The sequence below is a fragment of the Thermobia domestica genome, chromosome 6, assembly GCF_964235325.1.
Source record: "Thermobia domestica chromosome 6, izTheDome1.hap1.1, whole genome shotgun sequence".
Taxonomy (NCBI): Eukaryota; Metazoa; Arthropoda; class Insecta; order Zygentoma; family Lepismatidae; genus Thermobia; species Thermobia domestica.
This window is the reverse complement of record NC_137459.1, coordinates 129,935,709-129,960,657: the sequence shown is the minus strand read 5'-3', so window position 1 is coordinate 129,960,657 and position 24,949 is coordinate 129,935,709. Positions and strand designations below refer to the sequence as shown.

The 24,949-nt window shown below is 35.5% G+C and overlaps 1 protein-coding gene across 4 annotated transcripts in view; it reads right to left on the bottom strand.

Annotated features, from left to right (window-relative positions):
• LOC145688204 (uncharacterized) overlaps window positions 1-24,949 on the bottom strand; it is a 272,126-nt gene that overhangs the window by 73,068 nt on the left and 174,109 nt on the right. For all 4 annotated transcript variants that reach the window (XM_081762090.1, XM_081762089.1, XM_081762088.1 and 1 more), the window contains one exon: window positions 11,076-11,153. In XM_081762090.1, the coding sequence (XP_081618216.1) occupies window positions 11,076-11,153 (78 nt within the window). The remainder of the gene's footprint in view (window positions 1-11,075; window positions 11,154-24,949) is intronic.

Below are 24,949 nucleotides of genomic sequence, written 5' to 3'. Positions count from 1 at the left end.
CAAACTCCTTACAAACAAGCGAGCACATGACTTACTATTTTCCAAAATTCCAATTTTAAGGGGAGCATGTGCAATTTATATTTTTGTATTTTTCTGTATTTATTTATTTATTCATTTTTTGGATAGGCGTTGTCTGTTGTTTGTGATCGCATCACGGAAAACGGATTACCCGTTTAAAATGAATCCTAAAACATAGTTTCTGCTTCAATGTTTTTATCATGTCACATTAATTAGGGGGAGTATCCTAAGGGAATAGGGGAGTTCACATTTTATCCCCAAAACAGAGCATTTTACGGGTTTTTAAAATTATGCTTCCATTGAAATGGCTATCATAACGGTAAGACGATTCAAATATTTTTCACAAACCTATCCTCCCCATGCGAAGAACTAGTATTTCAGCTTGTTAGACTTCTATTTTTTTTTTTTTTATCCGTAAGTGCCGGAAGTCTTATAGAACGGCTTTGTTTGTCCGTCTGTCGACAGGTTATTAGAGCAAAGACGGTAAGAGATATTGAGGTGCATTGTTTTGCAATCGATTCTGTGTCCCAAGGATAGGTTCTATATCCTCTGTTAATTCTATTCACCGGAAGTAGTTCAAATTAGTCATTTTCGGTTTCAACGTTTTCATCATAGAACAAAAACGGTAATAGATAGCGAGAAGTGGTCTTTTGCAAGTAATTCAGCATTTCAAGGCAATGTACTATGACTATCTGCAACACACGATCAAAACCGGAAGTGGTTGAAATTTAATGTTACTTCCGGTTTCAATTCTGATTTCCACAGAGCAAAACCGGTAAGAGATATCGAGATGCTGTTTTCGCAGTCGATTTAACGTCCGAAGAATAGGTCCCATCTTCTCCGTCGACTCTCTTTTTACCCAAAAGTGGTTCAAATTTGTTATTTCCGCTTTCATTTATCGCTATAGAATGAAAACGGTAATAAATAGCGAGAAGCAGTTTTTTTTTTTAAACGATTCTGCATTTTAAGGTAACATACCATGATTATCTTGAACAGACTACCAAACCAGAAGTGGTTCAAATATACAACTACCGGTTTCTTGTAATTGATTCAGCGCTAAGAGATATCGAGATGCGGTTTCTTGTAATTGATTCAGCGTCCCAGGAATAGGTTACATTTCCTCCGTTAACCTTCTACTCAAAGCAGAAGTGACTCAAATTAACCCTTTCCAGTTTCAAGATTTATCGTCATAAAACAAAATGGTAATAGATACCGACAAGCGATTTCCTGCAATCGATTCAGAGTGCCAAGAGAACATGCTATCTCAATCCACAACAATATCAAAATCGGAAGCTTTTGAAATTTACTACTACTTCCAGTTCCAATACTGATTTCCGTAGAGGAAAAACGGTAAGAGATATCGAGGTGTAGTTTTTCTGCAATCGATTCAGCTCCCCAAGAGTAGGTTCTATCTTCTCCCTTAACCATCTATTCAAACCGGAAGAGGTTCAATTTAGACATTTCCAATTTCAACACATCGCCATAGAACAAAAGTAGTAAGAGAGAGCGGCAAGTGGTTTTCTGTAATCAATTCAGTGTCTCAAAACCTGCTCCTGATCAAAGCAACGAGGAAGGCATCAAAACGTTTGTCGCACAAGAACCAGACAAACCGCGTGGTCCATTCCGTAAAATAGTTCTGGCGGGATGTAAAAGAGATTTCATGGAAAGTAGTATGAAGAATAGTCATGACTAGTGTACTGTCATCAATTTGTATTATCATGAAGTTGTATTTTCGAAGGGGAACCGCGAGAGAAATCGGAAGAATATTAAAAGGCGCAGGCCACCTTAGAAAGTGAGTAGCATGGACAAGCAGAAGAGAAACTCACATTTGTTCATGAGGAAAAGAAGAATCGATGCAATTCAATCTGAAGTGAGAGCATAAGAACTTCGCAGAAGAAAAGCAGAGTGGCTACAAAAGAGGGTAGTCATGGTTTGTTCAGACCCTGACTATATTTGGTGCTCCATTGCGTGACCACAGTGAAGGTGGGAGTATTATATCGTGAATTTTTCAAGAAACTTTACACTTTGATCTCAGACTTCGATCGTGTGTTGTTGCGACATAGGGAAGAAAGAGTTGATAATGCAAAATACCCCTCAAAAGTTATCCAAAATGACATCAAATCAATCCACAACGTTTTGACCGACAGAATTCGTGCATCGTTCAAAGACTACAAACATATTTCTATGATGATAGAGAAAACAACGGACCGTTCGAAACATGAATAGGTAGTGACATATATCAAGTAGCGATATTTATAATATCGAAATGAACAGATACTGGTGTCAGGATGACTTATGATGAAGTTTATGAAACCTTCATGGTGCTGAAAAGTCAACAACAGTGGAGTACTTACTGAATCCCTTATGGATATCATTAGAAGTGATGGAGTTGTCAAATGGAAAATTCTTAGCGTAGTTTTATGATTGGACAGCAAATATGCAAGGCCGTTGGAATGGATTGCAGAAGGTGAGTGATTTCTATAGAAAATCTTTTTTCTCTGTTCGTTGCTACGCGCATTGTCTAAATCGCATATTAGTAGATAACACGAAGTGCACGCGCAAGGACTTTTCACTGTTTGGTACCCTGGGAGCTTTGTATGTCTTTATTCAAAGCTTAGCTCTAAAATATGAAGTATTTGGAGGCATTAGAATTGTTTAAGTTAAGAACTAAAAATAAATAAATAAATAAATAAAACCCTCAGCGATACAAGATGGTCCTGTTGGCCAGAAGCGTTGAACATCATCATAACAGAAATAAATCATCTAGTTATTCAAGCTGTTATAGATCTTCAGGACAACTCAGCAGATGCCAAGATTTCTGCTCATATTAAAGGACTGCTCTTCACCACCCAGTCATTCTCGGGACGGGGACAAATAGCCTCGATGCTGATATCCCATGAAACCTTAATCAATCAATTCTGTGGATTCATCTCTTGAAACCCATCCTGAATATCATCACTATCGTTCTAACGACTTGACACGGATATGGACAGTGCTCTATCACAGCTTCAACACCTCTTCAACACCATTCGAAACGTTATGTCAATTGATCACTTCAAGACAATATATGAAAGTTTCACGGCTGATTGTGAAAGCATGGACTACCGCGTCCTTCAAAACCTAAATGCCAGGCCAATGTACGCTACGATGACAATCCTACAACTCTACAACAAGTTTTGCACAGATGGGTATAATATTGCTATTAGTTGCAGTATGATAATGAAATTTTAGGTGAACATATTTTAATCCTTTGGATTCAAAATGGTAATAATTGTTGTTTCATATTGGAATGAAATCGAAAGTTTTACGTCCCACGTTTATGCCGGTTAGGTTAAAGGAGACGCTGATGATGAGATATGAATGAAATAGTGGAATGAAGAAAGTGGGAGGAAACGGGAGAACCCCGAGAAAACCCACGAGCACAGTGTTGTTTAATATTGTTCATAGGTAAACCACAATGGACACTGAACCCGACAACTGTCGGTAATGGAATTCCTGTTCAAAACAAGTGATGAATCAGCCTCATCAATTCAAAGGAAGTTGCCTCCGTTTATGGGGATTGCACATTGGACCGCGGCAGTATCCAGCACTGGTTGCAGCGGTTTAAAAAACTAGACTTTCCAGATCAGAGAATAAAATTATGTCTCCTTTTTCTGGGAACAGTGGGGTGTTATTTTCATAGACTTTTCGGAACATGGCTCTACAATTAACAAGAAGCGTTATTGTTTGTGACTGGATAAAGTACGACGTGCTCTCCAGACCAAGAGACCGGAGCTGCAAGGTAAAGTCAAATTCTATCATAGCATTGCCAAGAGTCACACAACCATAATGACAGCAGAAAATCATGAAAATGGGATGGGAAGTTGTCCCTCAGCCTTCCCACAGTCCAGACTTGGCTCCTTCAAATTTCTTCCTGTTTGGTCGTCTGAAAGCTCACCTGCGAGGAAGAACATTCGACAGTGGCAAGACCCTCATTTCTTATGTGAAACTGGTGTAAAAGTGAACCTGAATTTTACCAAAGTGCATTGAGGGCATGGAAAGAACTTTAGGTGAGACGCATCACAGCAGTCACAGCAGATGGAGGGTACACTGAGTGACACGGTCTTGTAGCCAAAGGATCAAAGTATGTTCACCTAAAATTTCTTCATAGTATCGCAACTAATAACAATATTATAATCAACTATGCAAAAATTATTGAACTTCCTTTGTACACTTCTCCAAATTATAAATGCGTGAGTAAATTTTTCTAAGTCCCTTAAAAATTGTGAGTTTGGCAACAACTCGCTCGAAGTTGTAAGAGGGTAGGTTGTAAGAAAAATAGTAATGAAGCCTTCCCAACACATCCTGTTTGCTGTTTGAAATATTCAGATTCTTTTTCATTACTTAATGTTAGTTTCAGAGCAAAATAGTACACCTTGGCAAATGCAGAAAACTTTGTTTAAAGAAAACAATCAAGCTTTTCAACTGGAAGAAAATCGTTAAAAAACAGAGGATTTTAAGGAGTTCCATTTCTTTCGATACAACTGAAAGATAGTTCTGCGGTCTGTTTCGGTAGTCGTGCGTGTTTAGTTCGTTCTTTCTATTAGAATTTAAAACTTGTGAACCTGGTTCGAATCACATCGGGTGCTTTTACTTAAAAAAAAAAAAAAAAAAAAAAAAAAAAAAACTGCTCTTTTTAGTTTACAGTTGCTGATTTTAGAATTAACTTCTTTCTTTATTCAGAAATAATACTGTAGAAAGTTACTAACTGATTACCGTTTGTATTCGAGGATTTCCCAAACACCAAGGAGCAATTTTTCTTTTTTAAAAGTTACTTAGATGCTACAAAATTGTTACTAAAATGAGTTTAAGCGTTTAACCTTTCCAGTGTGCGTATTTACAGGGGAACGCTAGGAATTTCATTCTGATAAAAATGTGTGCTCTCTTGAAGAAATTTTCATCCCTGGCACGGTTAAATTCCTCCCTCTAAAATGTTTTTGAATCTTCAGGATGATAGAAACAGGGAACAACTTTTATTTTGTAGGCGACAGTATTACAATTAACAACAAATCTTTCAAGGAGATTGGTTTAGCATACTCGTTATATATTTAGACTGTCCGTGTGTCCGTCGGTCCGCGAGATCAAAACATCTTAAGGATTACTTGATAGATCACTACCAAATTTGTTCTGTACGTAATGAGTCAAACTTTAGGAATCGAGTTTCATTACCTAGGCAATAATCAAACCGGTGATGAAAATGAACAATTACCGGTTTCTACGTTGATCACTATAGACCAGAAACGGCAACATATGCATATAGAGAAGCGGTTTTCTGCTGTCGATTAAGCATCCCAAGAGTACATATCATCTATATTCTTCACTCTGTACTAAAACCGGAAGGAGTAAAAGTCCACTACAATTTTCGGTTTCAGTATTGATCTACACAGACCAAAAATGATAAAGAGATAGCGATAAGCGTTTTATTTAAAAATCGATTTAGCGTCCTAAGAATATGAAATATCTTCTGTCTTAACCCTACTGAAACCGGAAATTTCAGATATAAACCACTTTCGGGGTTAATGTTGTTCGCTACAAAATTAAAACCAGTAATAGATAGCAAAAAGCGGTTTCCTATGGCGGGAAATTGTCCACTCCCGGTTTTAATAGTGATTGCTATAGAGTAAAAGCGCCACAGATAGCAAGAAGTTATTTTCTGCAATCAGTGAAGCGTCCCAACAATAAATTCCATCTACAATCTAATCTCTCTACTACAACTAGAGTAGTAGAAATCTACTACCACTTCCGGTTTCAATATTACTTGAGAAAATTCTTCACGTGGTGTACACTTGTCACTATACATAGGTATAAGTTTGCCCGTCAAACTCTGTACAACCATACGTTATGAAGTAGTAATAACACGTGTACACCACGCGAAGGGGTGGTTTGTCATGGCGTAAATATAATATGTGATGACTGGGCGTATACGCGTGAATTCGTCCTTCTTGGGGAAAATATTCAATTCACACATTGATTGTTCTTCGTTTTTAAGTACTCGAACGTTATGTCAAACAGTTGAACTTCTAGTGAGTTCTTCAATTTTTTTTTTTTTTTTACGTTTCAGTTCCACAATCATTGCTTCTGCAATGGATCAGTTTAAATCAGTAGATCGTGAACTCTGTACCAGCATCCCCTGGTTCTTTTTGATGCGTGTCAATAGACTCCTCGAATTATTTAATTATATAATTAATTAATATTTTTGCCACAAAGAAGTTGTTAATTATAACTACTGTTCCCTTATTTTTAAAATTTAAACCAAATCAACCCATATCGTACACTCAGTAGACTTACGTTCTGACTTTCGCGCAGTGGTAGAATCTTAGCGCCTTTGCCAAGAATGCCTATGCTAACTTGATTCTTGACACACTGACTGAGGACTCTGCAGAAATATCTAATATACTAAAGAGAACCTACTTGACTCCTAGGTTGCCACCAAACGAAATCGTTTGCAATCCTTGACGGATCTCTTTTGGATGTCTGGTGTCAAATATTAAATAAGTTTCTTCTGTGAATAGTATTATGCAGGTTCTGAAAGATCGTCATTTGACTAGACAAACAGTGGGTGGGCCAAGGGAAACATTTACCCCAGGCTCTGCGCTATATGGGTCTAACACCATAGTCTGTTTAAGAAAAGTAACAATTTACTCTTTCTGATTCATTCTTGAAAATAACATTACTTAGAGATGAACTATCATTTTCTAAAGCACTTTTACAAGTTTTACTATTAATCTCGCGAAAAGTACTTAAAGTTAGCATAGGCTGCGTTAAAGATAATTGTGATGCATAAAAAATTTAAACTTTAACACATCGGAACATAAGAACATACACAAAGCAACAATGCTCGAATGGACTCAAAGTGAAATTACAAAGAAATCCACACATACAAATTAGTGTATTAAAAAGAAGACGACGACGAAAAGAAAAAGACGAAGAAGGTTTATTTAGAAAGAAGACAACTAGGACGAGAAGTTCCTTTATTTTAAGGCTAGACTCTCTTGGTCCAAATAAACAATACAGTGTGATTATAAGGACAGTACTAAAGGCAATGGAAATAATTGGATTTTTAGAAATGCTTTATAGGTGTAAAATTACATATTTTCAAGCTCTACTAATACCATTAACTGACAAATTGTTGTTGTTCAGTTACATTTTTTCCTTTTAATAAACAAGTGGATTGCGTTGCGTATTGTAAAACAACGGTAGATTTGAAAACTAGGTGTTTTAATATTAGAAACAGAAGTGGTAAACTTATAGCTTCCGTTTGCAATAGAGAAATAAGGTTGAATATTGAACCTGTTCTTTACACACCGAATTCATACGAAATATTTTTTCTCGATCCATTACAGTTTTTAATCCAAGTGGATCAAAATTGAAATCGGAAATTATATAAGCACTTTAAAGCTTCCAGTTTTTATATTAAGATAAGGATGGGAATAAAACTTATTCCTCAGGGGTAAAAGTGGATCTGAAAAGGTAAGGTGACGCATGATGTCACGCCGTCCCCTGTGCCTATCTTTCCCCATTGTATTTTTTAGGAAGTAAAGAGACTCCATAGATTTTTTGGAAGTGGAGGAACGACATCCTTCGCGTTCCCCCTCACTATTACCCCTGCCGCTCACTATTACCCCGATACTGAGTCCATGTATCCATTTTGTTATAATTTGAAATTGATCTGATGCCATGTAAAAGGTAGTGAATGCTGTTTAACATATACCAAGTACTATATTGTAATGTTATTAAATAGATGTTATTATTATTACTATCCCTTTGTGTTAAATATTTAGCGTAATACACCATAACTGATATGAGTAGTTCAAGCTGACACAAAAAATATTCATGATGGATACAGAATTCTCACCCACATCACTGACCCTACAATTTAGTTTTGCTCCAAGCTCCACAAATCGATAGGTAGACATGTCCAAGGAACAGCGGGCGAAAAACTGAGATGTTATTGAGTACTTCTACTACAAGGATATGACCAAAAAAATCCATCTTGATGTATGTCAATCGTTAAGAAACCCTGTTACTTGTTTCTAACGCTACTGTGAGAAAGTGAGTTGCAGAATTCAAAAAGTATCAGACGTTAATTGATGATGAACATCGTACCTTTAACAATACTGACCCAAAAAAACACTGATGCTATCCATGGCATAGTAACATAGTATTACAGAATTTAAACCTTTGGTGCGTTATAGAAGTTATAGGCATTTCGCATAAGAGATTGCAGCACCTTGTGATGAACTGCTGAAGATACGAATTCAGTAGAGCATGAGGAAAATATTGACGAGAAAGGTTTCCAAATCAATGCTGAACATAGTCGGCAGCGAGCTCAGTGATCTTTCAAGATATACTTTCCCTCTCTCCTCAGAGTTGAAACGTCGCCCTGAGCAGGAGCTAAGATATATCAATACTAGTTGTCAAAGTGGCCCAACTCATTTTGATTTTTACTCGGAAAAACTTTTCTATAGGAAAACGTGAGCGAGTACTGGCTTTGACCACATAATTTATCTTTATAAAGAGGATACAAGCAGGTTTTAGTAAAATTCGTAAAGAAATTACATTCATCAGTTTGATCCTGCAAAAAGCAGGTTAGAAGGTAGTAGAAAACACACCTCATCTCCGCTCCCAAAATACTGATATGTGATTGTTCAGGGTAGTGATGCTCAGGGCTCTATAGAACTGAGGGCATTCTTATGATAGACTCTCTAGCAAACAGTAACACGTGACTGGATTATACTATCACGAACTATTAAGGTATTTAAGTGAAAAAATGTGACTGCCGTGAAAACCTCTTTAAAATCGTTCTGATGCACCAAGACTAGTTCATAGGTGTAACAACAAACTGCGAAGAAATAAAATGTTGTATCACCAAATTTAGCACCCTCAAACTTTTTTTTTCTACTTAATAATAATAATTTGATTTGATTTCAAATTTAGCGTCCCTTTGAACAGCGAGGTTATATGAAACGTGGATCTACAGCTTAATGAGGGCTTCGAACCACATGAGCTCCCACCGGCAATCGTACCCGAGGCTTCCACGCCAAAGACGCGTACAAGAAAATCACATGAAATCTTTCAGTTTAATGTCCCAGGATTATGCCCTTTAGGCTAAGGGAGACGATGATTAAAGCAAGTGAATAATGATGGAATAATTGGTGGAAGTGGGAGGAAACGGGAGTACCCCGAGCAAACCCATGGACACGATGTTGTCCATTACAAGCTTACTTGGCCTGGGATGGAAGCCAGGACCCCGCGCACTAGAGGTAAGCGCTCTACCACTGAGCCAGCGCCCCCCCCCCAACGCGTATAATAATAATAATAATAATAATAGTAACACCTACACAAAAAACACGCTTAATGGGCTGACTGACTAGAATGGGCTGGACGGCTTCTTGTTTTTGGCTAAGTTAACAAGTCGTCAATCACTCCCGTGTAAGATATATAATAATAATCTTTTTTAAAAAAAGCAGAAAGACGACTGCTGTACGACAAGAATAGAAAAAAAGTTGAAAAAAATAAAATCAACTAGTGGGATTCGAACCAGATTCAAAAGTATTGCATCTTCGCAAAAATAGAGTACTAAACACGCATGGTTTCCGTAACTGTAGAACAAGCCTCCAATTGTATTGGTAGGAGAACGAACTCCTTAACAACCCTTCTGCTTTTCACGATCTTTCTATGTAGAGAAACGTGTGTGTTTTCTTTAACAAAGATTTCTGCATTTCCTGAGGTACTGTTTCGTTGTAAAAGTATCATTATATGAAGTAACAAAAGAGGAACTGAGAATTTCAAACAGCAAACTGTGAGCTGTGTTCGAAGTCTTGTTTCTTTATTTCATTACTTCCTCTCCTATTACTCCGAATTTGTTGTTGCCCAACTGAAAATTTTAAAGGGACTTAGAAAAATTTACTCGCGGATTCATGATTTGGAGAAGTGTACTATGGAGATTCGAAAACTGTGACAACGTTCTTATTCTTCTAATATACCATGTCACACTCAAATTACACCATCCAATTACCATTCGCCAATACGAATGCAACGAACCCACATAAATAGCAGCTAAAACAACACCCACTTCCCTTGTTTGCCTTAAAATTAATCCATATGAAGTTTTCTGGATGTGAGGAGGAGAATGGGGAGAGAAGAGGTTAAATGCTATAATGTTCATATCTTAATATATACTCATGAACTGTGTGAAGTACCGGTAAACAATACTGAAAAACTTTCTTTTCCTTCTACTTTTGCTAAGCAAAGACAGAAATATTTCTTCGCTACCCCAAAACAAATACCTTTATTTCAAGCCTGAACTTGAAGCGAAGTCACCACCTTATATTGTAGAACGCAAAGAGCGGAAAATGGATTTTGTTATAACATCATACCCTTTGAACATAAGACAAATTATAATCACTTCGAAGCAAGCATATAGGTTCTAAGGGATAATTAATGATATGTGTGGGCGACATAGCGTTTATGTCAAAAGGGTTAATAAAGCCACTTTGTTTCATCTCTAGCTCCTGACTTGAGGACTGACTAGTATTTGACTGGCATGTTTTGAAGGAAGTGAAAGAAATCTTCAGTAAGGACGGTTGCTCTTGACTCCTGAGTGTAATAAGGATTTTATTCTTATTCTATATCATATAGAATTACTCACCTCTTTGTTACTCTACCTCATTGTCTACTTCCTCCTTTCTAGAAATCGAAATAAAAGCGAATGCCAAGCACGATATGTCCCACGAAACGCGGATGGGTCTTCACTGATTCTTTTTATGCGACAAGGGAATTCCAGTTTCATTTTACGAGTACATATTTACAATGGAACATGAATGCTTGAATATAGCTTTATATGTAGGGACAAAATCTAATAAAACAATTTTGCACAATCAAACTCAAATTTTCACAATAAAACTTAATTTTATCCAATAAAACCCACTGGGCTGGGTTTTTTTTAAGCTGGGTTTTCCACAAAACAGATTCAAGCTGTACCTTACACCAATTACTTATTTCATCTCATAACTTACCGCTAGAAGTTCTTACTTCTCTATGAACTCTTTTACTGGATTCCATCACGGCACATTCATCATTAAAAGATCTTTTCCCTGAAAAGACAAAAATTGTAAACAAAGCCTATTGGCAATGAAATGGAACAAATTGAAAAAAATAAATAAATAAATAAGTAAAGGCAATGATGCTACTATATCCGGTTAAGAAACAAATGAGATTCACTTTAGCATGCAGAATAACGGAACCGCTTAATCTATAAAAGTAACAATTATTTTTTATACTATCCATTTTCTTAAAACGAAACCTTACTTTTTTTTTATACAAAAACTAGCAATAACACAAAGAATTATATGAAATCAATCGCTTTTGTGGAAAGTGTGTTATGGCCTATTTCCATGCAAACTTTAGCATTTTTCCACATAGACGTCTCTGCCAGGCCTGAGTTCAAACTCTGCTGTCAGAAACTTAAGATTTAAACACATTACAGTGTTTAGGATTTTACTTTTGTTTTAATGCAGAAGAAGATATTTCTGAATACATAAAAGGATCAAATGAAAAAAGTTGTTTTTCTCAAAAAAAAAAAAAAAAAAAATCAACTAAACAGAAACGAGTGAAACTAATAAATTCCAGGGAAAAAAAATCATGGAAAAATTAGCAAAAACTTTCCAAAAGGAAAATTACCTTAAACTTTAAAAAAATTGTTAATGAAAATTTTTAACAAAATGTTAAAAAAAAAGAAATTTTTAAGGAGTTTTAATGAAAAAATATTTCTCAGTACAAAAAGATTTTCATATAAAAAACGTATTTTCCACAAAAAATCAACTAATCAAAGAAACGTAAACAAAATATTTCAAACGAAAACCAAAATTTGCAAACTACATATTTTTAAAATTAATTTCGATGTTGAGCAAAATTAAAAGCACATTTTTTAACGAAAATTACACTGGTCCACATGGGTATTCTTGTTTTGAAAATTTCAAATGGATTACATGTTTTTGAGGTCGCTCGTTCAGAATTTGGCATTAGTTTTTTCCTATCACCCTAGAATTACTAGGAGTTCACTAATTACGCTCGAACCTATTAGTACCGTTTTGCTCTGTAGTTCATCAAGAGCTCCCTAGATGGCAGCAGTATCTGTAAGCAATTATACAACTGATGTAGGTATGAGAAAAGAAAATTAGTTATAAATTCATCCCATATAATTTACATTTGTTTTTATCTACAAATTAAATTGTGTAACGCACATAACAATGTTCAAGACAATCTCTGGTATAAATTCTTTTGTAGGTCATAATTTGATTTTTTTCAGTTTATGTATGAATAAATCCATTTGCGTAACATTAGGATTTTGTTGGATTTGCTTCTCCTGGATCCTGTGCTGTAGACAAAGAAGAAATGGCATATCGTGGTTTTAAAAATAGCTAGGATGTGTTTTGTAATATTTACGGTGAATTTGTTCCTAAGAATCGAAACCATGGGCTCCACATAAAGTATGCCGTTCTTGTGATGAATCTTTGATAAATTGGAATAAGGATATACAATACAGGTGTCTACGCCCTTTGGTATACCTTTGGTTTGTAAGGTGCCGAACAATCATACAGACGATTATTTCTGCTGTTGTGAAATTGCTGGCCTAAATGCAATAAGAAGATAGTTTACACAAATATTCAATCAGCTGTAGGGCCTGTGGGTCAAGTCCAGATATTCCTGTCCCAATGCCTTCATCACTGCTAGTGATTCTAGTTTGCCAAGCCAGGAAAGTGAGATAAAAGATGACAACTTTGAACCGCCTAGTGGTTCATTTCAGCCTACACTTTTTTCACAAAATAATCTTAATGATTTGGTTCGTGACTTAAATCTGTCGTTGGAGTCAGCAGAAGGTCTTAGTTCTAGACTTCACAAAAGGAACCTTCTGGCATCTGCAACAATTTGCTTGGTACAGACAGAGAAAGACATTTTTTTTACCCTATTTTGTGCAAGAAGAATCTTTTGTGTAGAGATATATGGTTTTGGGTCATATTATTTTGGTGATAGAAAATCACAGTCATTCAAAGTTGTATTAAAATACTGAATTATAGTAATGAAATGTTGTCATGTAGTATAAACACGTGCTTGTGTTTATTTGTTGACGTATGTCAATAATTTGTAAATGTGTTAAATGTAATTGTTGTGTTATGGCTAGACGCTAAGTCGTCAGTTTACATGTTTATTATGATTTGCAATGTTGTGTTTAAAAATAATGAAATGTCATCAATGTGAAACTCTGTACGTAACAGTGACACACTTTGACTGTGGCATAACCGTCAGACTTGCAGAAAATTGTTGGTCTGGGAATTTGGTCACGATGTAATTCGGGTGAAACCAATGTTTTACCAATAGCTGAGATAGACAAAAGATCAACGAAGAGAATTCCAGAATGTCTGGAAAGGAAAATAAAAACTTCTGGTCAGAGAGGATTAGGAGGAGAAGTGGAGGATCGTTAGAGAGAACCACTTGAGAGCTCGTCGCAGTTGAGTAGTCAGCTGCAAGTCCAATTCAGCGGAAGAGATCTAAGAAGATCTATCATTTCCTATTTCAACCATTAACTTGGAGTATGGTTGGGTTATAGTCGGACTCTACAATTCGCCGACTATCTGCAGTAAGAGAGATCCTGTATCGTAGAAGCATTAACATCCAGTCCAGGCAGTCATCAGATTTTAAGGTATGTGTATCTCAGCTATGTACGAATTATTCGTGACGGAATTCTTAGATGCTGTTGATATGTGATCTGACGTGTTATACTCACTCAACACTAACATACATTCACACTTGATATCTTGCATAATACAGTTATTTAAATGAAAGCTCAATTTGTGTGGTTTTTCTCTGCTCCCACTTCGAACCTACTCATTTCAGATGGTGAGTAGTAGCGATCTCCAAGCGTCAATAATAACATCATCCCCATGCAATTTAGGCACGACGCGAGGAGGTTGTTATGCTGGAGATAGCTGTGGTTCGAATCCCGCGACGGAACAGTTTTAGTTTAAGTATTAACCCATTATTGTTATGGTGACGATAGCTGTGGTTCGAATCCCGACACGGTACAGTTATTAGAACCGTTCTAGTTTAAGTATTTCCCACCATTGTTATGGTGAAGTCATGTTTGGTTCGAGTCCCGGCACAATTAATTGTAGATTAAGTTATTAGGATGGTAAGAATTAGTCAAGGTAATTTTAACGTTCACCAATGGAATAATGCGAGGTTTGGTTCGGATCTCGAAAGGTTTAAAAAGTGACTCTAATATATAAAGTTATCAGGTTAACCCTCACCACCCTCCCACACTGCGTAGTCAAATATAAGTTGTAATAAGTAAAGATATATTAATAAATGACCGAAAATACTGTGTTGACGAGGGCGCAAAAGGCGAGTAAAGGAATTAATATTGAAGTAAATGCTTTATTTGGTGTAAGGACGCCTGAAAGACCGAAATATTGTAGTAGTCAAGAAACAGCCGCGAGTCCTAAAATTGTTTTAAGTAAAGAACCGGTTTTTAATTTTCCAAGCAGTCCTGTGACAAAAGCAGTTTCGGAAGATTTTCCCTCTATTATAAATTTAGACGAAAATTTAGTTAAGAATAAGTACGTAAAAATGGCTTCGAACATGACATTTTACGCTGACATAAATAAATTGCCGAAGTTCGATTTGAAAAACGATCAATTCTTTGACGAATTCGACGATGCGTGTCAGATGGCAGGTATCGCCGAAAACAAAAGGAAAGAATTGATACCGAATATTTTTAAAGGAGTAGGGAGACAGTGGATCAAGCTGTTCCTGAAACGAAAGAATATATCAGAAATCCAGTATAAGGATTTACAAGCGGAAATTGTAGAAGAATTTACAAAGTCGAACGTAACTATCGACATTGAGGACCGGATCAGAGAGCGTTTACAAGAAATAGAGAATATTATTTAAAAAAAAAAAAGAAAAAAAAAAGAAATTCTATGTCGGAATGAAAACCTGAAAAGAATTATTTTATTAGTATATTGAACATTTGGTAAACATGTAGAAATACTTACCAAGAGTATGTGGTAGTCACGAGTCGAGAAGTCTAGATGATGATGTCCTAGACAAACTAGGAGTAGACTATTCAATTGGTGAAACCGAATAAGGTTTTTGAACGAAGAATGGTTACGCGGTAATGATACGACAAAACTCAGTATTTTGGTAAAGTAAGAAAAGCAGAAACAATAAGCATAGTAAAGAGGAGATCATAGATAAAAATAGATAAGAGCATGCAAATAGATAATGACTAAGTTATATAACATCCTAATATCAGTGAGATCAATAGCTCAAAGCTATGTTAAAACATCGAAAATTAGAAAGAAATGTCTATTAATAAAAGCTAGATAAATAGATAAATAGAGAATATTATAGATACTAGTAACATAAAACTAGAAAAGTAAGCTTACGAATGAAGAATATAAGTCGTAGAAAGTATGCTAAAAGTTTTTTTTTTTAAAAAAAAGAAAGAAAGAATGAAAGTAATTGATCCGTTATATTTATAGAATAATCAATTGGCATATCAATAATTATTATAATGATTGAAGTATTTACTTCATTAGTTATTGGAATATACATGTGTGGAGAATTAACAAGTTACAGCAATTCCGCTTCGCGGTACTACTCGCGGAGATGGACGCGTTTGAAAGCATCTTGCTTTCTGTGGCGAGAGGAATTCGTATCTCAGGGGAGGAGTCTGTGAACCATCATGGCCACTCCGTAGCAACAAGCCACGCCTACACATGAGTAGTAACTCTGTTTTACGAGAATTTTGATGCAATACGAATGGATTCACAATAAATAAAGCTTTGTAATGCTAGAGAAAGGTGGAATAAACATTAATAAAGGTGTTAGTACCTACATATAGTGTTAAAGCAGTAGTAAAGTATATTTAAACACGTAAATATGCGTGAAAATGTAGGATTGTTACGACTTTTAAAAAAAAAGTAAAAATGCGACGAAAAACGAATTAAAATGTAACAAGAGTAGGATTTTAGTACTCGAATGGTTACATAAGTGTTAGAACATTATTCATTGTTAAGGGTATGCATCACTTGTGCATTTTATAGGGAACAATGGACAAATAAAGAACATTAAAAGTAGGCCTATGGTAAGAAAACGTAATATTTTACGAAAAGTAACCGTAGACAAAGATGTAATAATATAAGACCGTAAAATAGACAAAAAGCTGAATCTCACAACTAGTCATTTGTATTTGAAGGAGCTATGGAACAGAAGACTATGATATTTAGTATAGCATTAACGAGTTTAGTATTATTTGTATTAGGGACGTTGATAATCATATTATATTTAGTGTGTAAATTACGCAAATTTAATGAGCAGAGAGAACTGATAGGTAAAGTTGAAAATAAAAATAGAATATATGAAGACGTTACACACACAAAACACTACGCTTGCACGTCCATATATTCACTTGTTAATAAAAATAACACTAGAAAACACACTAAAAACACTGAAAATAACTCAGATCACTGTCGTGAGCAGATAGAATTATCACAAAATAACTCAAGCATAGAGGATACACAAAAAGCACTACAAGACACCAAAATCCAGAGTGATGCACACGAAATCACGAATTTGCCGAATTCCGAGACCGGAAAAACGGACGAACATTTCTCTACGAACTTGAAATATTTCCTTCCATGCGAAGTTATAGTTTTGTGAATACTTTCCAAATTTTTCAACGAAAATGGTACAGACACGATTTTCATGGTCAACTGTAATAGGTGACGCGACGCAACTAAAGGATGCGACGTGGAACAGTTTCAATGTCATTAATCTGCTGAATAATCAGTCTATGGCATGGATGCTACGCATAGTTGCTAACTGTAGGAACAAAAATGATACCAGCAGTGAAGTGATTTTATATTTTTCAAATTTTTAATCGTGTGTTAAAATCAGACAACGAAATGGGACGTTGTTACCAAGTATATAAATATATTATTAGGAGGTGAAGAGTGTCTAATAAAGTGTATATCTGTTCAAAATAAATCAGTGGTGAAGACACTGACATTTGTGATACAAGTACAGTGGTAAGAAACATTGTGTCGAACTTTGATACCGAATGCAATGGAAAATTACAGGAATGAGAGAATAAAAAGTACATATATGTGCGTTTGAGAGCGCAGGAAGTAACATATAGTTACATGTAAAATATAATAGATGGCAGGAGTCGACACTTTGTACAAAGATTCTTGTTAAGATTTTTTTTTTAAATAAAGAGAATGGATGTAAATAAATAATATTTGACAGAATTTGTATTTAGGATAAATGGTTGTAGGAATATATTAAATCAATATGCATATATATATAGGTGATGGAGGAATATGTTCAATTATTTTTGTTTGTATTTTTATACTAAATGTTTGTCAATTTCTATCCAGAAATTTAAACGTGAACGCAGTTCCCTCGTTTTGAAGGGGGGGGGGGGGCATGTAGAGATATATGGTTTTGGGTCATATTATTTTGGTGATAGAAAATCACAGTCATTCAAAGTTGTATTAAAATACTGAATTATAGTAATGAAATGTTGTTATGTAGTATAAACACGTGCTTGTGTTTATTTGTTGACGTATGTCAATAATTTGTAAATGCGTTAAATGTAATTGTTGTGTTATGGCTATACGCTAAGTCGTCAGTTTACATGTTTATTATGATTTGCAATGTTGTGTTTAAAAATAATGAAATGTCATCAATGTGAAACTCTGTACGTAACAGTGACACACTTTGACTGTGGCATAACCGTCAGACTTGCAGAAAATTTTTGGTCTGGGAATTTGGTCACAATGTAATTCGGGTGAAACCAATGTTTTACCAATAGCTGAGATAGACAAAAGATCAACGAAGAGAATTCCAGAATGTCTGGAAAGGAAAATAAAAACTTCTGGTCAGAGAGGATTAGGAGAAGTGGAGGATCGTTAGAGAGAACCACTTGAGAGCTCGTCGCAGTTGAGTAGTCAGCTGCAAGTCCAATTCAGCGGAAGAGATCTAGGAAGATCTATCATTTCCTATTTCAACCATTAACTTGGAGTATGGTTGGGTTATAGTCGGACTCTACAATTCGCCGACTATCTGCAGTAAGAGAGATCCTGTATCGTAGAAGCATTAACATCCAGTCCAGGCAGTCATCAGATTTTAAGGTATGTGTATCTCAGCTATGTACGAATTATTCGTGACGGAATTCTTAGACGCTGTCGATATGTGATCTGACGTGTTATACTCACTGAACACTTACATACATTCACACTTGATATCTTGAATAATACAGTTATTTAAATGAAAGCTCAATTTGTGTGGTTTTTCTCTGCTCCCACTTCGAACCTACTCATTTCAGATGGTGAGTAGTAGCGATCTCCAAGCGTCAATAATAACATCATCCCCATGCAATTTAGGCACGACGCGAGGAGGTTGTTACTTGTGTACTGTTGTGATGTGTTTGATTAACTTAATACGTTAAATTTTTCCGTATTTTCCACTAACTGGAAAATGTTTGTTGATTCTAACAAAACAAGTTTAAAATATGTCATTTTACACAACGGAAATAAGTACCCATCTATACCTACTGTTTATTCGATTTCAATGAAAGAAACATACGAAACGATGAAATTAATTCTAAAGAAAATTAAATATCAAGAACATGGGTGGGAAGTGTGATGATTTCAAGATTTTTGGCATTTTACTAGGACAACAATCTGGATATACGAAGAGGCCATGTTTCATGGGCGACTGGGATAGTAGGGCAAGTTAGCATAGGGTAAGAAGGGAATAGCCATTAAGAGTACTCTGGAATCCACGATCTAAAAATATTACACATGAACGTTTAGTTGATTAGAACAAAATATTACTCATATCTTGGCATTAAGTTGGAACTCTTTAAACAAATTGTGAAAGAACTTGACAAACAGGGACAATGTTTCAAGTTCATGTGTAAAAAATTTCCATCCTTGTCCTTCGGAAAAGTGAAAGAAGGCATATTTATTGGTCCCGATATATGAAAACTTATGAAAAACAGAGATTTTGAAGCAGAAATGAATCCAGCTGAGAGAGGTGCCTGAGTAGAATTCAAAAGTGTAACAGAGAATTTTCTTCGTAACTACAAATGTCCAGACAAAAGAACATTTTAGAAACTATAATGGTGAAATTTCAAGAACTTCAGTGCGACATGAGTCATAAGATATATCACATTTGGATTAGATTCCAGAATTTTTGGTCAAGTAAGTGAGGAGCAAGATGAGAAATTTTACCAGAATATGAGACATATTGGGGATAGATACCAGGGTAGGTGGTGTGTTAGCATCATGGCGGAATATTGCTGAAGCATAAACAGACGAACAGCAGAAGGAAAGTATAAGAAACTCACCAAACCTTACAGAAAAAAGCGTGTGAAAAGCCACTGAAAAGTATTTGTTTTTACATATTCATGAAATGTATGGGTTTATGTGTGTGCATATATCGATCTATCTAAGAATTAAAATAGGTTTCTAGGTGAATGTATTCATATTCATTCACATTTACGTACAAATTTATAAATATTTTAATGCAGACATCTCTATAGTTGCTTCGTATTTCTGTTCAAATATATAATATATACGTATAAAATTTATATTAATGTGTTGGATTTTTAAAGTCAATTTGCGGACAAAACGCGGGTGATGAGAAAAAGGACTTTCATTTTTGGAAGCAGCGAGTCAATAACTATTACATTCACCTATCACAACGAAAACGAGTTTTTATGGTTGGTTGGTTGGTTGGTTGGTTCATCCATCCATCCATCCATCCATACATACATACATACATACATACATACATCCATACATACACACATATACATATATACATACATACATATACATACATATACATACATACATATACATATATACATACATACATACATATACATACATACATACATTACATAGATACATAAAAAAATCTCAGAAAACCCAGTCGTTACTTTAAGTAGCGAACCTTAAAATCTCTTCATTTATCTTCCGTAAACAAGGCTCCAGATTACAGCCAAAAGGAGTACAATTACAAGGAATTTTCAGGAATCAAAATCTCCACATTATTCTCTGGCTATTTTTCGGTAAACCAAAGGTCTTTTTAGATCAAAAGATCCAATATATTTCAGGCAAAAATTTTCTAGTAGGTCTTATATCTCGAGAACTACACATAGTGTAGTCAAACCAAAACTATCACTTAACTCAGTATGATGTGCTTATTCCGTAAAAAATACGAAAACTCAATTTAGGGTCCATTCAAAAATTTTGTGGACCCTGATCCAAAAAAATCAATATATTTCATTGAATGAAACATTTTCTTGTACGCCTTATATGATCTACATATACTGTAGCCAAACCAAAACTAACAATTTACTCAGTATGATGTGCTTATTCCGTATAAAAAAAAAAAAAAAAAAAAACTTGATTTAGAAGCCGTTCAAAAATTTTGTGGCCCCTGATCCAAAAAATTCAATATATTTCATTGAATAATTTTCTTGTACGCCTTATATGTGGAGAACTACATATAGTGTAGCCAAACCCAAACTATCACTTTACTCAGTATGATGTGCTTATTCCGTAAAAAAAAATATGAAAACTCGATTTACGGGCTTTTCAAAAAGTTTGTATTTTGTAAACTTAATTTTTATGATCATATGAATACTTTTAGCTTCACACTGCTTTAATTTAACAACAATACACATGTCAGTGGAATATCAATCGCTTTTTTAAGTGGAACACACACAAAAATAATTAATAAAACACTGATTACTTGTTTCACCTGTGTTTTGTTTCCCCTTCACTGATAAACATACTTGGCCATAGAAAAATGACCATATTTGAAACTGTTTTGAGAATCTTGGTATCTTTTGACCTACAAATTTGAAATCTGTAAGATCGTAGATCTGACCAACATTTCAAATATAAGAACTATGTCTTTAAAATCTTAGAACTCACCATTAACCTTAATTCGAAGAAAACGGATGCTAATTGTTTTAATGAATATTTTCTTGTATTTGTATCAAAACTAGTTGATTAAAATTGATACGAGTCTCATTTGTTTCATTTTTTTATTTATGTTATAATTTTTAATTCATTAGTAAACATATTTGGAAAGATTTAAATGTATGCGTTGAAGAAAAATCCTTTGATATACTCCGAGCGACAAGTTTATAATCTATGGTTATAAAATCTTAGGTCCACTATTACTTTCAGTTCGTGGAGAAGAACTGTTTAATTATTACTTGCCAGCGTTGCAAAATATAGAATAGTCCACAGAAATACGAGGTACAGAGGAACAAGGAGAATTTCGTTCAAACATTACTACTGGAAGCGCATAAGTTCTTGTATTAGTTCAATTAACAGTGATGTAGTTTGTCCAGCAACGTTAGATTTTTGGAAGGATCTGTACCGAGGCAGCAATAACCTTTTTGCTGGTACTTCCACAGAAGAAGTATATTGATTTGGGTAAGTCCAACTTTAAATGTTTAATATACATCCTTTCAAATCATTTAGCAATATCATTGGTTCTATAATGACACAGTAACATTGAAATTGAAATTGAGGTCACGTAGGTAACTGTGGAAATAAATTAGTGTTGCGGTTCTGAGAAATAAGCAAGTACATTACTTGGAAATAAAGTATTTTTTGAGTCAACATATGATAATTACCATAAATAAGGTCGACAGCAGGATATCAGCTTCAAAGTAGAATCAATTACATATAAGCTTATAGTTTGAGATTATTTTTTTCAGCATCCAGATTCAATTGATGGTTCTGCTTATTCATAAAGCATGCTTGTAATTTTTACATCTTACATTAACCGTGCAATTACATTCCGCTTTGAACAAACTGAACCATATCTCAAAGAAGCATATCAATATTTATAGTTGTTTTACAATATTACAGCCAACTATTGAGGAATGATAGCTCTGAAGTTGCCCTAAAAGATTGAATGGCTACAATCCAATACAAATAAGGTCATAATTCCAGAACACAATAGTTGTAACAGCAGCCAAATGAAATGAAATGAAATCTAAGTTTTACGTCCCACGGTTATGCCGGTTAGGCTAAAGGAGACGGTAAGGATGAGAGATGAGTGAAATGGTGGAATGAAGAAAGTGGGAGGAAACGGGAGAACCCCGAGAAAACCCACGAGCACGGTGTTTGTCCACCACAAAGTCCACACGGCGCGAGCTGGGATCGAACCAGGGACCCCAAGCACCGGAGGTGAACGCTCTACCACTGAGCCCCCCCCCCTTGTAACAGCACCCAAACAACCTCTAAGTTTTTGTTAGAGAAATCAAGAGTTCTGGCGTCCGTGTTTTGAATAACGCCTTCTTGTTCGTGACATTGGATAATTATTAAACCACCGAACAACAAAATGCTTCATAAAATATATCAAACATATATACATTATGCAGAACTATTACACAATATCCCACATAATATAATAACGTACCAAAGAATAAATTTGAAGTTCGCAGATTTCTACTACGTTTTGTGGTGAACAAGTTTTATCATCAGTCGCTGAAGACGACGATCTCTACAGTGTCAAGAAATAAGCTCGATTTCCAAGTTATAAGGGTTGTTGCATCATACAAAAACAGAAACTTTATCTTACAACTTTACAACTCTTCTAAACAGAATGCTCAGCACGGAAATGGCAAGAAATCTGTAATGTACTACATTGAAGTTGGTGTTTAAGTCAACATACTCTCATGAAATGCCTGTAACTTTGTTAAATATATATTAGATATGTATTTAACCTTGTGTAAACTTATACAGGGTGTCCACATGAAACCTCTCTGATTACAAATATTAATTGCATGGAAACTATTAGTTCCAGAGAATAACGGTTTGCGGCATCTTGAAGAGCAACTCAATTATTATTATTTTTTGGTCTATATATGCACTTCTAAATGGGACCCGTTAGTAGCTCTCAGGATGTCCAGTCGATATTCAATCTCCCGCCATGTGTTGTGTAGCATGTCCGGTGTAATCAAGTTGATGGCTTCTTCAATTTTGTGACGAAGAAAAGGAATATCACGTACAGGTGTGGTGTAGACTATCTTTGACATAGCCTCGTAGGAAGAAATCCATAGAGATTATGTCGGGAGATCGTGCTGGACACGGAGTGGGTCCATCGCGTCCAATACATCGCTGTGGAAACGTTCGGTCTAAAGTCCTACAAACATTTAAACATCGGTGCGGTGGGGCATCATCCTGTTGGAGTATCACGTTTGATTGTAAAGGGAGTAGCTATGGAAAAGCAAAGTGTTCAAGTATGTCCAGATAAAAGGAACAGTTATTGTGTGCTCCATGAAGAAAAATGGTCCGATAATTCTGTCGCGTCCCAAAGCACACCACACATTCACTTTCTATCTCTGACAATGTATGGGGGTTCGGAACCCCAAATGCCCACATTGTGACGATTCACCTAGCGTGATGCGTGGAAGGTTGCCTCATCACTGAAAATCACCCTTCTCAGTGAAGGCTGGGCTTCTAGTGAAGGCCTCCCTGACCTCATCCACAGTTTCCTCAGACGTTCGTGCTTTGCCCGAGCAAGGCTGTCGGTTAACACTCACCGTGGCTAAAAACTTCTCAAACTATGTTTTAATTGTCTTGACGTCTGGTGGTCCCGTTGGTACTTTCGTCTGAAATTCCCTTGCACGGTAATTGTGATTTAGTCTCAGCCAACAAATAAAAACACCTGCAACAAATAATAATTAGCAATCAACAATAAAAATCTGTTTGAGTTGCTCTTCAAGATACCGCAAACCGTTATTCTCTGATACTAATAGTTTCAATGCAATTAATATTTGTAATAAGAGAGGTTTCATGTGGACACTATATTCTTTTAGCATAATAAAATAAAATGGAATGAAATGTTTTAGTTTAAAGCCCAACGTTTATGTCTGTTAGCCTGAGGAAAACGGATTATTAAAATGAATGGAAAATGAATGATGAAAGAATTGGTGAAATGAGGGTGTGGAATTAAACAGGAGTACTTTGAGAAAACCCACAAATATAATGTTGTCCACCACATACTTACTTGCCCGGATAGAATCAGGGACCTCTGCACCAGAGGTAAGCGCTCTACTACTGAGCCACCATGCTTCCTTTCTAGCATAATGAATGAATGAAATGATTTAGAAAAATACCAGTTTCCACTTTTAAAAGATTTACCACACTGTTAATTTCCAAGAAGTTCCCTGTCTACTAATCCTCTTAGCTAGTTAAAAATTTCCTTACATATCCTTTTCTTTAAAAATCAATTTTGCAAAAGCTCCGATTAAAATAAAGAGAATAAAAATGAATAAGATGTAACTACTGCCACAACGAAACTCTGCTCTATTAAATCAATACTCAACGCACACCTTCATAGTTTTACAAGCACCATCACCAACACAAACGCCTATTGCAAAAGTTTGGAAAACCTCCGATTATAAGAAAGTAAAAAATAAATAAGGTGTAATCATCGTAACCGGAATAAATAAATAAATAATAATAATAGTGGTCATCTGAACTGGAACTCAGCCCATGACTCCAAAGTTTCACAATCACCATTAACAACACAAACGTCTTTTGCAAAAGCAATGCTATTAAAGAAAGTGAAAAATAAAAAAGTGCAAACATAGCTACAAGATGCTATTTCACTAACCGAGACTCAATGCATGCGCATAAAGCAGCCCAACAATCACAATTAATATGTCTGTAACTTACGGTGACAAGATCCTTGATTGAACTTACGCTTCTACGTGAAAATGGAGGAGCACATACACTGCAAATAAATTGCACATATTAACATCTTTACCGATTAAGAAACA